The sequence below is a fragment of the Heloderma suspectum genome, chromosome 2 (assembly GCF_057233095.1).
Source record: "Heloderma suspectum isolate Gila_16-S chromosome 2, 16-S_ref, whole genome shotgun sequence".
Classification (NCBI taxonomy): Eukaryota; Metazoa; Chordata; class Lepidosauria; order Squamata; family Helodermatidae; genus Heloderma; species Heloderma suspectum.
The window spans coordinates 25,581,722-25,596,981 of NC_139459.1; the positions used below are offsets into that span (position 1 = coordinate 25,581,722).

At 49.2% G+C, this 15,260-nt stretch overlaps 1 protein-coding gene across 2 annotated transcripts in view; it reads left to right on the forward strand.

Annotated features, from left to right (window-relative positions):
- LOC146352003 (uncharacterized) overlaps positions 1-15,058 on the forward strand; it is a 260,443-nt gene extending 245,385 nt beyond the window's left edge. Inside the window, exons 5-6 of one of the 2 annotated variants that reach the window (XM_084833015.1) lie at positions 14,630-14,782; positions 14,875-15,058. In XM_084833015.1, the coding sequence (XP_084689141.1) occupies positions 14,630-14,782; positions 14,875-14,908 (187 nt within the window). In that variant the 3' untranslated portion in view covers positions 14,909-15,058. The remainder of the gene's footprint in view (positions 1-14,629; positions 14,783-14,874) is intronic. The other variant, XM_084833016.1, reaches the window with a different exon arrangement.
- The last annotated feature ends 202 nt before the right edge of the window (positions 15,059-15,260 follow it).

A 15,260-nucleotide genomic window follows, 5' to 3' on the forward strand; every position in this document is an offset into this window, starting at 1 on the left:
CTATTTAGTACAGAAAAAAGACAAGTAAGGGGTGGGGTGGGGGACATAATAAAGGTATATAAATTTATGCATGGTGTGGAGAAAGTGGATAGTTTTTCTCCCTCATAGCATTAGAACTCAAGGTCATCCGATTAAACTGACTGGCAGTAGATTCAGGACAGAGAAAAGAAAGTATAGAATCATAGAATCATAGAATAGTGGGGTTGGAAGGGGCCTATCGGACCATCGAGTCCAACCCCCTGCTCAATGCGGGAATCCAAGTCAGAGCATCCCTGACAGATAGCTGTCCAGCCTCATCTTGAATGGCTCCAGTGTGGGAGAGCCCACTACCTCCCTAGGTAATTGGTTCAATTGTCATATTGCTCTAACAGTCAGGAAGTTTTTCCTGATGTTCAGCCGGAATCTGGCTTCCTGTAACTTGAGCCCATTACTCTGTGTCCTGCACTCTGGGATGATCGAGAAGAGATCCTGGCCTTCCTCTCTGGGACAACCTTTCAAGTACTTGAAGAGTGCTATCATATCTCCCCTCAGTCTTCTCTTCTCAAGGCTAAACATGCCCAGTTCTTTCAGTCTCTCTTCATAGGGCTTTGTTTCCAGTCCCTTGATCATCTTTGTTGCCCTCCTCTTAACCCTCTCCAGCTTGTCTGCATCCTTCTTAAAGTGCAGTGTCCAAAACTGAACACAGTACTCCAGATGAGGCCTAACCAGTGCTGAGTAGAGGGAAACTAGTACTTCCCGGGATTTGGAAGCGATGCTTCTATGAATGCAGCCCAAAATAGCATTTGCCTTTTTTGCAGTCACATCACATTGTTGGCTCATATTCAGCTTGTGATTGACAACAATTCCAAGATCCTTCTCACTTGTAGTGTTGTTGAGCCAAGTATCCCCCATCTTGTAACTGTGCATTTGGTTTCTTTTTCCTAGGTGCAGAACTTGGCATTTATCCCTATGAAATTTCATTCTGCTGTTTTCTGCTCAGTGCTCCAGTCTATCAAGATCACTTTGAATTTTGTTTCTGTCTTCCAAGATATTAGCTATCCCGCCCAATTCTGTGTCATCTGCAAATCTGATCAGCGTTCCCTGCACCTCCTCCTCCAAGTCATTAATAAAAATGTTGAAGAGCACTGGGCCCAGGACTGAGCCCTGCAGTACCCCACTCCTTACCTCTCCCCAGTTGGGGAAGATCCCAATAATAAGCACTCTTTGAGTCCAATTCTGTAGCCAACTGTGGATCCACCTGATTGTTGTTTCATCTAGCCCACTTTGAGCTAGTTTGCTCATCAGGATATCATGGGGCACTTTGTCGAAAGCTTTGCTGAAGTCGAGGTATATTATGTCTACAGCATTCCTACAGTCCACAAGGGAGGTTACCTGATCAAAAAATGAGATCAGATTCATCTGGCACGATTTCTTCTGGACAAATCCATGTTGGCGTCTAGTAATCACTGCATTGTTTTCAAGGTGCTTACAGATGGGTTGCTTTATCATCTGCTCCAGAATTTTCCCAGGGATTGATGTCAGACTGACTGGTCTGTAGTTCCCAGGTTCCTCCTTTTTGCCCTTTTTTGAAGATAGGGGCAACATTAGCCCTCCTCCAATCATCTGGCACTTCACCCGTCCTCCATGATTTCTCAAAGAGAATAGACAGTGGTTCTGAGTAGGGATGGCAGAGAATTCTGCCACGGACTCCAATGAGGCCGGATTCTAAAGAAGGACTCCCCTGGAGTCCGTGGTGGAACGGACCCCTTACCTCCACCACCCCACGAAGTTCGATGCGGACGGACCCTACATGCTGCTGGCCGGGTCCGTCCACTGAGTCCGCAGCCACATCTGCTGTGGGTCTGCGGACGCCAATGGTGTCCGGTGTAGTGGACACCATTTGCGTCCCTGCTCTGTTCATGATAGGCTACATAAATATTTACGTAGCCTATCATTTATGTAGCCTATCACGTAGCCTATCACGACTTCTGTCCACTGCCGGTCTGTGGACGGGCCTGGCTGGTGGCTCCGCGGACTCGCTGCCGAGCAGAGCTGGCCGGGGAGGATTCCAGGAGGAGGGATGGATCGCCTCCCCCCCCTGCGGACCCCCGGGCAGAACGGTGAGTGGGGTTTGTACACCCCTAGTTCTGAGAGTTCTTCTGCCAGTTCCTTCATTACTCTAGGGTGCAGTTCATCTGGCCCTGGAGATTTGAACTAATGCAAAGTAATCTGGTGTTCTTTGACCATATGCCTATTAATCTCAAGCTGCAATCCTGCCCCTTCAGCCTGTACTTCACCTTTGCCAGGTGGTTAGACCCTCTTTTGGGAGAAGACTGAGCCAAAGTAGGAACCAAGCGCTTCTGCCTTTTCCTTGTAATCTGTGATCATTTTTCCATCCTTATTTAATAGTTGAATCACCATTTCTTTCCTCTGTCTTTTACTATGCACATATCTGAAGAAAGCTTTTTTGTTGTTTTAGCATCCCTCACTAACCTCAGCTCGTTCTCAGCTTTAGCCTTCCTGACACCATCCCTGCAATTCTGTGCTACCTGCCTGTACTCTTCCTTTGTAGCTTGGCCTTCCTTCCACTTCCTGTATGTGTCCTTTTTTGTTTTCAGGTCATCTCTAAGCTTTTTGTGAAGCCACAGTGGCTTCTTCTGTTGTCTTCCGCCTTTTTTTCTTGTTGGAATGGTTTGTAATTGTGCCTTTAGAATTTCCTTTTTTAAAAACTCCCACCCATCTTGGACTCCTTTTCTCGTTAGAGTCGCTTGCCATGGGATCTTACTCATCATTGTTCTGAGTTTATTAAAATTGGCTTTCCTAAAATCCAGGGTATGCGTTTGGCTACACTCGGCTTTTGCTTCCTTTAGAACCAAGAACTCAAGTATAACATGGTCGCTTTCCCCCAGAATTCCCTTAACTGCTACTTTATCCACTAAATCATCTCTGTTGGTTAGGATCAAGTCAAGGATAGCCGATCCTCTAGTTCCTTCCTCTACTTTCTGTAGGAGGAAGTTATCCACAACACAAGTCAGGAATCTCTTGGAGGGGCCATGTTTTGCAGAATTTGTCTCCCAACAAATATCGGGGAAATTGAAGTCCCCCATTACTGCTACATCATGCTTCCTTGAAACCTAGGCTATTTCTTTTCAAACGTTTCATCCTTGTCTTCTCCTTGATTGGGTGGCCGGTAGTAGACTCCGACCACCAGGTTCCTTTTATTCTTTGCTCCATTTATTTAAACCCAGATGCTCTCGATGGGGCTACCAAGCTCATCCTCCTGTATTTCTGTGCAGAGATATGTATTTTTCACATACAGTGCAACCCCACCTCCCTTTCTGTTCCTCCTGTTCTTCTTGTACAAGTTATATCCTTCAATTGCTGTATTCCAGTCATGAGAGTCACCCCATCAAGCTTCAGTTACACCTATCAAATCATAATTTCCCTCCTGTATTAAGTGTTCAAGTTTGTTCTGTTTGTTTCCCATACTCTGGGCATTAGTATATAGACATCGAAGACCATGTGCTTCATGGTCTGGCTTCTTCCTACATGTATCTGAAGACTATTATTGGGCACTACATAGCTGTTCTCTCCATTGCGGTACATGCGCCTACGTCCATTGTTACCCCCAACTTTACATCCCCCTTCCCCGTAGGATTCAGTTTAAAGCCCTCCTGATAAAGTTCTTCATGCTGCGGCCAAACACATTCTTCCCAGCCTTTGTGAGGTGCAACCCATCCCTTGCCAACAGCCCATCTTCCAGGAAATATAGCCCGTGGTCCCAGAATCCAAATCTCTCCCGTCGGCACCACCTTCGTAGGCAGTCATTCACCCGGAGTATTTTTCGTTCCCTTTCTATCCCTCTTCTAACTACTGGAAGTATGGATGAGAAAACTATCTGGGCCCCAAAGTTCTTGACTTTCCTTCCCGAAGCTTCGAAGTCTGACGTGATTTCTTCGTAGCTCCACTTGGCAGTATCATTTGTTCCCACATGGATGAGAAGAAGGGGATACCTGTCAGTGGGCTTTATGAGTGCAGGCAACCTTTCAGTCACACCTCTAATCCGTCCTCCCAGGAGACAGGTTTGTTGTTGTTGTTGTTCAGTCGTTAAGTCATGTCCAACTCTTCGTGACCCCATGGACCATAGTATGCCAGGCCTTCCTGTCCTCCACTCTCTCCTGGAGCGTGCTCAAGTTCATATTCATTGCATTGGTGATGCTATCTAGCCATCTCATCCTCTGCCGTCCCCTTCTCCTTTTGCCTTCAGTCTTTCCCAGCATCAAGGTCTTTTCCAGAGAGTTTTCTCTTCGCATTAGGTGGCCAAAATATTTGAGCTTCAGTTTCAGTATCTGTCTTTCCAATGAGCAGTGTGCTGTTCACTAAATTTTACACTTGTCAGTAATAGCATCATAGCTCACTCTGCTAACTTCATTCTCCATTTAGTGTGCAAGAGATTTGCTTATAGGGGGCAGCTCAATACAAGTCTGAACAAAAGAAATGGGAAGACAGTTTTGGTTGTCAAATAACTATATATTTTTATTTGAAGTAATATTAAGCTACCAAGTCTGCTTGGTCAGATGAATTAATTAAGAACATTTTGAGCAATTAAAAAGGTGCCCTCAATTAACCAGGCTTGTTTTTGTGAATTTAATACAAATTCTTACCAAAAATATAGATGATTAGCACCATCTTACAAGAGGCATTCTCCCCTTTGCTCACATATAGCAGATAATACTTTCTTCACACTGAGTGTTTATCCTGAGATTGAGATTGCTCCTTCACTGAAGTTTGCAGGCTCTTTACATGACGCTGTGTCCCTACAGGGCATCTCCTGCACTAAATGTCCTTTGTTCCATTTTTTAAGTAGATTGCAGATAATGAGCTATCAAATTACCCAGTTGTGTTTCCTCAAAGAGGAAAAGCGGCAAGAAGAGGAGCGAGATCAATGAAAGATAGTGGAAGACTCAGATACGGGGAGAAGGAGGGGGGAAAGGGGAGGGGGGGAAGGAAGCAGGTGAAAAAGGGAGTTGTTGTGATCCTGCATTTAAGGAAGCAGAAAGCCATGTTTTAAATGCAGAATTTTAGGCTGGTGTAGAGATGCCCTAAGAGTGTGTCTGCTGCAACACTTGTATGCATCAAGTGTACAAAGAAAGAATGCTTTTTGTTTGAAACTATTCAAATGTAACATTATGTAGATTTGATCAATTAAAACTCATACAGTTAATTGATTAGAATTTATTTAATCAAATAACAATCCTAGTTTGTGTTAAGATATAAAATAGTGGAAAACAGTCTTTACAAAAGAGGAATGCATGTATCAGATCTAGTGCAGAAATTAAACTCTTGTTGTTTGATTTCAGTTCAAAACGTAGCTCAGCCGATGGATCTGCTGAAGCTTCAACTATATAGTACATGCAAGTACATAAAGTAGCACAACATCACTTTTAGAAAAGGAAAAACTACTTCTGGTGATTGCAAACTGAAGTAGGGAAAGAGTGGCAAGGGCCATTTTATAACATATATAGCCCACACCAGTAAGGTGAAACAATAGCTGGGTTTATTTCTTGATCTCTCTTCATACAGTTCTCAGTCTAGTATTCATCTTGGAACCACGCCCAAAAACATAGAGATGACGCATGTTCTATTATTCCAGCTTTTCTAAAGAAACACTGTTGCCCTTGACCACTAGTGGCAACAACATAAACTTATCTTGCACACTAAACTCTTTCCATGCCTGTTTCCCCAATTTAAATTTCCCCCTAGTAGGTTCCCCTGCCTCAGAGGAGAAAGGCTGTGCGGAGTAATTTAGAGCAGTAAAATGGTGGGTGGAAAAAGACTCCTCTCCCCCACCCTTGCTGCTTCTCTGTTCCTGTTCCAAGAATTCAATCAAATTTCAGAGCTAGTTACAAGATGGGAATAGCCTTGGTGGATCATCCACATTAGGAACTGAAGAACGGGAGTATTCCCTTCCTGTTGGTTCTGCTGAACCTCTCAGCAGCTTTTGATACCATTGACCATAGTATCCATCTGGCTTGGATGGGACTTTGAGGCACCATTTTGTGGTGGATGTGGCCCTTCCAAGATGGTGGAAGGTGTTGTTTGTTTATTTATTTGATTTATACCCCACCTTTCACCTCGAGTCAGCTGATTGTTATTGGCCTATAATGTCCCACAATGACCAAACTTTTCTCTTTGCTGTTTAACGTTTGCATGAAACCAGTGGGCAAGATTGTCCAGGGATTCGGAGTGCAATGTCACCAATATGCTAATGGCATCCAACTCTTGTTTCTCTCTTCCCTCTGATTCCAATTAGGTTTCTGAAGTGCTGAATTGATGCCAGGGGTGGTCATGGACTGGATGGGGGCTAATACATGAATTACATTAAAGCTTAATCCTGACAAGATAGAAGTGCTCCTGGTCATTAGGGTTACCAGCCTGGGAACAGAAAATCGACGTATCATGGAAGGAGTAGCACTCCCCTTGAAAACTCAAGTTTGTAGGCTGGGAATACATCTGGATCCAACTTTGCTCCTGAAAGCTCAGATAGTTGCTAGAGCTAGGGATATCAGAGAATTCCGCCATGGATCTCGGTGAGGCTGAATGCCAGTGCATTCGGCTCCCTGAAATCTGTGGCGGCACGAAGGCCCCCCACCCCCACCCCACCACCCCGCGAAAGGCATGTGAAACGGGACACTTACCTGGTGCCATTCGCGCTGCTTTGCTTTGCAGACGCGGCCGCCATTCGCTTCCCTATTTTTGCCGTGATAGGCTACGTAAATACTTACGTAGCCTATCACAGCAAAAAAAAAGGGAACGCAAATGGCAGCCGCTGTAGCCGGCACCATTTGCATTCCCTTTTTTTGCCGTGATAGCCTACGTAAATATTTACGTAGCCTATCACGGCAAAAAAACAGGAACGCAAATGGCGGCCACCGTAGCCGCCGCCATTTGCATCTGCAGGCTCCACATAGCGCCTGCGAATGCACCCAGCCGGCAGCTCTGCGGAGTTGCTGCGGAGCAGAGCCGGCCGAGTTAGGATTTGGGGGGGAGGTGCGGCGCGCCTCCCCCCCACCGCGAATCACCCCGTCGAAAAGGTAAGTGACTTTCGTACATCCCTAGTAGAGCAAGGAATGCTTTTGCCCAGCTTCGGCTGGTTCATCATCTGCATCCATTCCTAGAAAGCCATGGTAACAGTAACACATACCTTTGTTATATCTAGAGTGAATTACTGCAATGCATGCTATAGGGACTGCCTCTGAAAAGTGTCCAGAAATTGCAGCTTGCCCAGAATAAAGCAGCTAGTGTTGACTGCAGGCAGTTTTTGGAAGCATGTGATTCCCTTATTACAAGAGCTGCATTAGCTTCTGTTCTGTTTCCAGGTACAATTCAATGTGCTGATTTTATCACCTTTAAAGCCATACATGACTTAAGATCAGGATACCTGAAGGACTGTCTCCTCTCATATTATCCTGCTTGCTTATTAAGATCTACTGAAGAGATGGGGCTTCACCACATGAGGCTAAAATCCCACACCCTTACTGGGGCTTCTGCTTCTGGATTCTTTGTGGGATTAAGATTGGCTCCTTTACACGGGCTGACACAAGCTGTTTTTTTAAGGCTTGCTTTCTCAGCAAGTTCTATATGTTTCATTTTACAGCCACTAGATGGTGCTGTGGTTATAGTGCAACCCCATCATTACACATTTGAATCAAAGCACTTCAAGCTGCCATTTTTTAAAATTATTATCCCTATTACAAATAAAGCCACAGAAATGGTCACAAAGCATGGGAGAAGCTCTGGAGGGTGACGAAGGCCGGGCTCTCTTCTCGATCATCCCAGAGTGCAGGACATGGAATAATGGGCTCAAGTTACAGGTAGCCAGATTCCAGCTGAACATCAGGAAAAACATCCTGACTGTTAGAGTAATACAACAATGGAACCAATTCCCTAGGGAGGTAGTGGGCTCTCCCACACTGGAGGCATTCAAGATGAAGCTGGACAGCCATCTGTCAGGGATGCTTTGAATTAGATTCCTGCATTGAGCAGGGGGTTGAACTCGACGGTCTTGTAGGCCCCTTCCAACCCTACTGTTCTATGATTCTATGAAATCATGTAAAGGACCCACAAACTTCTGTGAGTAACCAATCTTGATTGCAGGATAAATGCCCTGCGTGGAGAAGCCCAGAGATTTTTCCACATCCCACCAGTAACTGAGAGGAGGTAGTGGGGACACAGAAGAGATCCTCCCTACCTAGGGAGTCTAAGTTTGCCCCATCTCTGATAATCCCCCACTGTCTTGCAAAGAATTTCTGTTTTTGGTCTGCTAGGCTGAAGCTGTCCTTGAGAATGAATTTCATTTGGTTTACCTGATGTAGTCTGGTCTTTAGTGTGCCATTTTATACTGTGAGATGTTGTTAATGTTGTAAATATTCTTCAGTGCTTCCTGACAAGGCTTTTATCATGAAGTTGCTCTGCCTCAAGCACAGAATTTTACCAGGAGTTCAGATGACTGTGGTCTGGTTCACACAACTACCCTGTGCGTGCCAGTCACGTGCTGGCTGATTTCCCTAATTAGCCTTGGCACCACTTCTCATCTCGTTCAAACCCAGTGAGTCGTTTGAATCTTGTGTCGTTTGAATCTGGCAAGGATGGCTTGTTGGGGTGGTTAACAAACCACCCATAGCCCATGGCCTGTTGTAGGATTGTGGGGTGATTTCTTAACCACCCCAACAAGCCATCCTTGCCAGATTCAAACGACACAAGAAGCCATGGCAGCAGGTGCTTGGATCGGCAACCTGGTGCCCGCAGGCACCACAAGTCCACAACCCACCGAGGCTAATAGGCCATCGCAGTCTGCAGTGATTGCGCGAACCAGGTTGTTGCCTTCCATCTGTAACCCTCTTGCCTTTTCCCACTGCTTCTTCCATCTTTTTACTTACCAAAGAAAATCCGTTAAAGGGTGAGAGATAGAATAACTCCACAATGCTTTTTGATTAGTAGCGCTAGGAGCCATCTATCTGGAAACACAACCAGAAACTTTATATTTAAATGGAAAGGCAGGGTAGAAATACTTGTAATAGTTAAAGACAGGCAGTAAAATGCCATTGCTATTCCTGAAGGTTTTTCACATATTATAAATATAGAAACTGAAACATTTAAGAAATGTAAGCTGTAATCTTATACACCCTTAATTGGGAGTAAGCTCCACTGAAGTAAATGGGTCTTACTTCTAAGTAGACATGTATAGAACTGTGCTATTAGAGGGGTGAAAGAAAGGGAAAAAATGATGAAAGTTCAGAGACGCCCCACCCCCAAAAATATATTTCCCATTTCCTAGCCTTAAAGCATCTTTTAATTTGGACATCCTCCTTTTACATTTGGGTGGAATGAAAATAGTGGCCTTGGAATGTAAAATGCTATCATATTGGCAGAAAACTTTTTAAAAAATCTCCCTTGTGCTTGAAGAGGAGTGACTGGAAATATGTCTGGAATGTTTCAACCTTGTATGTTACTTCCAGATGTGTGTGTACAGGGGAAAAAGTGACATTGTACCAGGTATAAGTTTAGGCACCCGTTAGAAAAGTTTATATAGTGGCTTTTGGATTTAATTTCAGCCAGAGGAATTAGAAAGCAGTTTACCGAAGTGCCTATATTATACGCAGCTAAATAACATCACATTCTGAATTATAAGACAATGGCCCAATCTACATTGTGCCCGCCACCGCGCTGAATTCGGTGTCCCGTCGGGTTAAATGCTCTCACATTTTTATGTGATTATCCTCACTCACCCATTTTCTCCGCTCCACTCCCTCCTCGAATGTGGGAGCTTGGTTCACACTCCGGTGCCTCGCAGTTCCCCTGCTCCAAAGCAGGGCCGCCCTGATTGGAGGAGCAGCAACTCCTCCCGCCTCCGCCGATAAACCGCCCACCCTCTCATCAACTCACCTCGCCTCCCCTATGTCCTTCCTCAGCCGTTCGCTGGAAACCTCACCACGCCTGCATCACCTTGCCCCATTGATCCCATTAGCTCTTTCTGGACACATTCTATCTTCTTTGGTGTCCGAATCTGGTTGGAGCCATGGGTCCAGAACTGGCAATGTTCTACAGGCTGCTGTTTCTCTCTGCAAATGCCCTGATATGTACTCTCCAGGCACTGATCACTCTGGAAAGGCTGTCGTCCGAGCGGCGGAGGTCTCATCTCCAGGTACTGCACTGCTACCGCCATCGCCATCAGAACTTGTGTTCGAGGATGCTTCGAAACACATTGACCGTGGCACACAATGTGGCTCTTCTCCCCATGCCTCGGGTTTTCTGGAGGTATTGGGTGTGCCCAAGCAGCCAGGACTGGTGGGAGAGGCTTGTTCTGCAGGTGTGGAACGACGAGCGCTGGATCGAGCACTTCAGGATGCCTCATCGCACCTTCTTTCAGGTAGTTGGCGAGGTGGCCCCGCTCTTGGCCAGACGCTCGACACAACTGCGCAGAGCGATCCCTGTGGAGAAGAGGGTGGCCATCGCCATTTGGAAGCTCACCAACTATGCTTTGCACAAGAGTGCAGCGGAGCAGTTCGGGGTGGGGAAATCCACGGTCGCGGGGGTCTTTGTGGAGGTGTGCCTTGCTCTGGAGCATGCTCTACTGCGAAGAACGGTGACCCTTGGCTATGTGGATGCGGTGAATGCGGCTCGGGGGGGCGCGCGCAGCTTTCTGGGGGGAGGGAACATCTTCAATGCTTTAAATCTTCGAAGAATCAAAGACCCATCTAACGTATTGGTTTTTATTAGGTTGGGTTCGCATCTTCGAAGAATCGAAGCTGCACTCACTACAGCACGGTATAGGCGAGGTTCACATGGGGGGATGGGTTCTTGTCTGCACAGTTTTTGAGAGGTACTCCCCGGTTCATGGTGATCACCGTCCTCCTGGACGTGTGTGTGTGTGTATGTCGGGAGCGCATCACACAACCCTCGCGGCGGGTGCTGTGTGCTTTGTGCTTGACTGGGCTTGTCTGGGCAAGTGTGTGGGGAGCTGGGGGCATGAGCAGGATGCATATGTTGCTTGGCAACGGCCACTCATGCTTTGGCTGCCTCCCACCAAATATGGTCTCTCCTCTCTCTCCAGGCGATGCTCAGCTTCTCCGCCCTTGGCTTTCCTGGGGCGTTCGCCGTTTGCGACGGGACACATATCTCGATCATATCCCTGATTAGACAGGGCAGCGAGTTTATCAATCAGAAGCACTACTACTCAATGCTTCTGCAAGGCACAACGGACCACGCGGGAAGATTCATTAATGTCGAGATCAGGTGGAGTGGGCGAAACCATGACGCCTACGTCTTTCGTAACTCGGCGCTATGCGAAGCAATGGACGCAGGGAAGTTTGTGCCCGGGAACCCGACGTGGAGAGCGGGCGGTGTGCTTATCCCTCCGCTGATCCTGGCCAACAGCGCTTACCCTGTGTGATGTTGGCTGATGAAGCCTTTTGTGGGACACCTCTCACCAGAGGAGGTTCACTTCAACCAGTGCCTCAGCAGAGCTAGAAACATGGTGGAGTGTGCTTTTGGCAGGCTGAAGAGAAGGTAGAGATGTCTCGCGGGACGACTGGAGGTGGTGGAGGAAAGCGTGCCATCAGTGATTTCTGCCTGTGTCATTCTCCACAATGTATGCGAGACTAATGGGGCTGCTTTGACAGAGGCTTCTGGGGACAGTAACTGCGTGGTGTTGGACACCCTGGGGCTTCCCTACATGAATGACGACCAGGTGCATAATGAGCAGGAGAACAAGGTCTGCAGCGCTCTTTGCAAATTCATGTGGGAGAACTGGGGAGGATTGCAGTGAGGGGACATCTCCTGGGAATCCCGCTGGGGCCGGCTGTGTTTGGGCGGTTGGTGGGCTCGTGGTTTCAATGACTGCCTTGTTTGTTGCTTGCCCCTGATTGCTTCCCTGTTTTTCTTCATACCTTTTCCTCTCTGATTAAAACTGTTTGAACAACCGTAATTGGCTCCCGCCCCTCTCTTCTTTGCGTGCGCAAGAGACAGCCGCCGCCGCCCCCACTTTCCGAAAAGCTTCTTTGAAGAATCAGAGATTTGGAGATTCGTCGACAGGTGGCACTGCGAGGAAATAGGGGAGGCGGAATGCTCTATGGTCTTGTCAAAACTGCTCCACTGTCATTCTCCTGCCAGCGAAATGGCACCCAGGCGGCTCGCATATTGGCAGGAGAGGGAGGTTGAGCTGATGCTCCAGATGCTGCTCTAGGGCCACTGCACCGAGATGGTCATGAGGAGCTCGACCAGGGGGAACGAGGCGGTCTACAGGGCAGTAGCGAGGGAGCTCTCACAGGCGCGGTTCCCTCGCTCTGCCCTGCAGGCCCGCACTAAATTCAAGGCCCTGAAGGCCTGGTTCTTTGAGGCCCTGGAGCAGCACTCTGGGATGCCTCCCCATGCGGCGCAGCCTCCCTACTACAGGGAGATGTGCGCCTTGTGGGTGCGCGCCAGGCAGCTGAGCCCTGCCCCGCCGATAGGCGCAGCGCAGGTCAGCCATGGGGTGTCTCCACTACTGTGTCTTCGATGCTGCGCCTGTGGAGTGTGTTGTGTGGTGGTGTCTGGGGAGGGGCTGGGGGTGGCCCTCCCAGGGGGAGGGCTGGCGAGGGGCCCAAGCAGGGTGATGATGCCTGGGGTTAAGCCCCGCTGGTGACTCTGGCCATGTGTGGTGCTGGTAGGCGCCCCTCACCCACGTGTGCCACAGTGGCGCCCCCTTGCCCGCACTGAACATGCGGCACACCCCAATACGCAACAGCCCGAATGGACCCCCCGACTGCGCTGTCCCCACTGGGGGGTGGTACTTTGCCTGGGGCAGCCTGGGAAGGCTGTGGGCGGGTGATGGGGTGTGGCCTGGGCATGCGAGGACAATACCTGGGATTGCCCCTCTCAAAGGCCCCTCTGGACAGGGACACAGCACTCCTCACCTCAGTGTCACATTTCTGGGCAGCTGTGGCAGCACAAGCCAAAGAAACTGCATGCTTGCTCAAGCATGGTGGTGCACCAATGCCCTTGCGCGTGTGCACGTTTCCCCATGCGTGCGCCTGTGGGGAGATTCTCATGTGGCGGGTGGGAATACCACCAGGCCTGCACGTGAGATCGGTTGGGGCACCCTCCCGACCCTTTGGGCCACCCTTGTCCTTAGCGCAAACCTCTCTTTTCCAGCACTGCAGAGAGTGCTGGCCGGGTGGCAAGTAGGGATGTACGAAAGGGACTTACCTTGTCCCGCAGCTTTTCTCGCGGTGGGGGGAGGCGCTTCGCTTCTCCCCCCGAAGTTCATGCGAGTGGGGGGTGTCTTCCTACCTCGCCCGGCTGAAATTCAGGCCGGGGAGAAGTGCCCTGTCTCCCCGGCCGCGAACTTCAACAGAAAAGTAAAACAAAAAACAAAAAAACGCCCCTGATAAGCTACGTGATGATTAACGTAGCCTATCGTGGCTAGATCTGCAAAGTCAGCCGTGATAGGCTACGTTAATCGTCACGTAGCCTATCACGGGTGACTTAAAAAAAAAAAAAAGTGCGTACGCAAATGGCGGCCCCCATAGGGAGCCACCATTCGCATTCCTTATTTGGTCACTGTAGTCTACGTAAAGATTTACGTAGACTACGGCGAAAATAAGGGCAACGCAAATAGCATTGCCCTTATTTTCGCTGTAGTCTACGTAATCTTTACGTAGACTACAGCGACCAAATAAGGAACGCGAATGGTGGCTCCCTATGGGGGCCGCCATTAGCCGTACGCGCTTTTTTTTTTTTTTTAAGTCACCCGTGATAGGCTACGTGACGATTTACGTAGCCTATCATGGCTGACTTTGCAAATCTAGCCATGATAGGCTACGTTAATCGTCACATAGCCTATCACGGGGGCGTTTTTTTTTTTTTTACTTTTATTGGAATGGCGGCGGCGGCAGCCGGTCGAAAGACCGGCTGCCACCCCCGCCCCTGTCGAAGCCCTGCCGAACCGCCGCTGCGACCCGCCACCGGGAGCGACATTCGGGAAAGGTAAGTCCCATCCCGGGGGGGGGGGCAGGAGGGCGGAGAATTTCTCCCCGAAACTACTTCAAGGGGCCGAATACGTTGGCACTCGGCCCCCCAAAGTTTTGGTGAGAAATTCTCTGACACCCCTAGTGGCAAGTAATGTTGTCAGCGGCTCCGGAGGGGGCAGTACCATCCTCTTCCAGCAGCAGAGGCAGACCTGGGGCTGGGAGCCAACCCGCCCCTGAGGTGGCCACTGTGGGACAGGTCGCGCCCAGGAGGAGGACTGCAGGTGAGCCTAGAAAGTGCACAGTGGAGGCCCTTCCCAGCATGTCCTTGTCCTGGGGACACCACTCCTGTAGCGGCGCATGTCCCCTGATGGGCCACGGACAGCGGGATTTTGGTGGGGGAACAGCCAGCTGTCTGGGAGCAGCCCATTGCCACACAGTGAGGGAATGAGCAGAAAAGGCAAATGGGTTCCTGGCCTGCCGCAGGACAAGCACTCCTCCCTGTGGGCAGCCCTACGCTCTCTCCCTGCTCCACTCACACGCCCAATTTCTCCCAGAGTGGCCCACCGGCATGCGTTCACCCCCTCCACAGGCGTCCCATCGCTGGGGTCGTGCTGACACAACTTCCCCTTCCGCCAACGCAGGTGCAGCCATGCCGGGGACGTCGGGGCAGCCCGCCCAAGGCTCGGTGGGGCCTGCTGTCATGGGGTCCAGCGGAGCGTCTTCGGGGCAGGCGGGGTCAAGCAGCGCTGGCCTTGGAGCCGTCATCTGCCTGGAGGGCTCCGTGAAGAAGACCAGTGAGTATCTAAGGCTGGCGGCTTCCATGTGTGGGCAACACACAGGCTGTTATTCATGGGGGCCCTGATCAGGATCTTTCCCTTTTTTTCAGTGGGGAAGATGGAGAAGCGGCTGTCGCTCCTTGACAGGGAGGCCCAGGAAAAAAAGATGACCTGTTGGGAGCAGGCTCTGGGGAGGGGGGGGAGAGTTAAGCTGGGATCTATTGCACTGTGGGGGGACTTTGTAAATAGCACTTATAAATAAAACGAGCAAGCACTTAAATAAATTTTTAACATAAAGCCACCTTTGTGGTACCACACTGCTCTCATAAGTAACACAACTTGTGGGAGAGACTTGTTTGGTTTCTAAAGAGCTTTACTATGGGGATGACGGGGAATACACAGGGGAGATAGATACTTGAGTGTGGTCCTGCACAGCGGTGTGAGGCACTTCTATTTCGGCACTTGAGACTCGCTGGTCCCTCTTTCCGGCGCACAG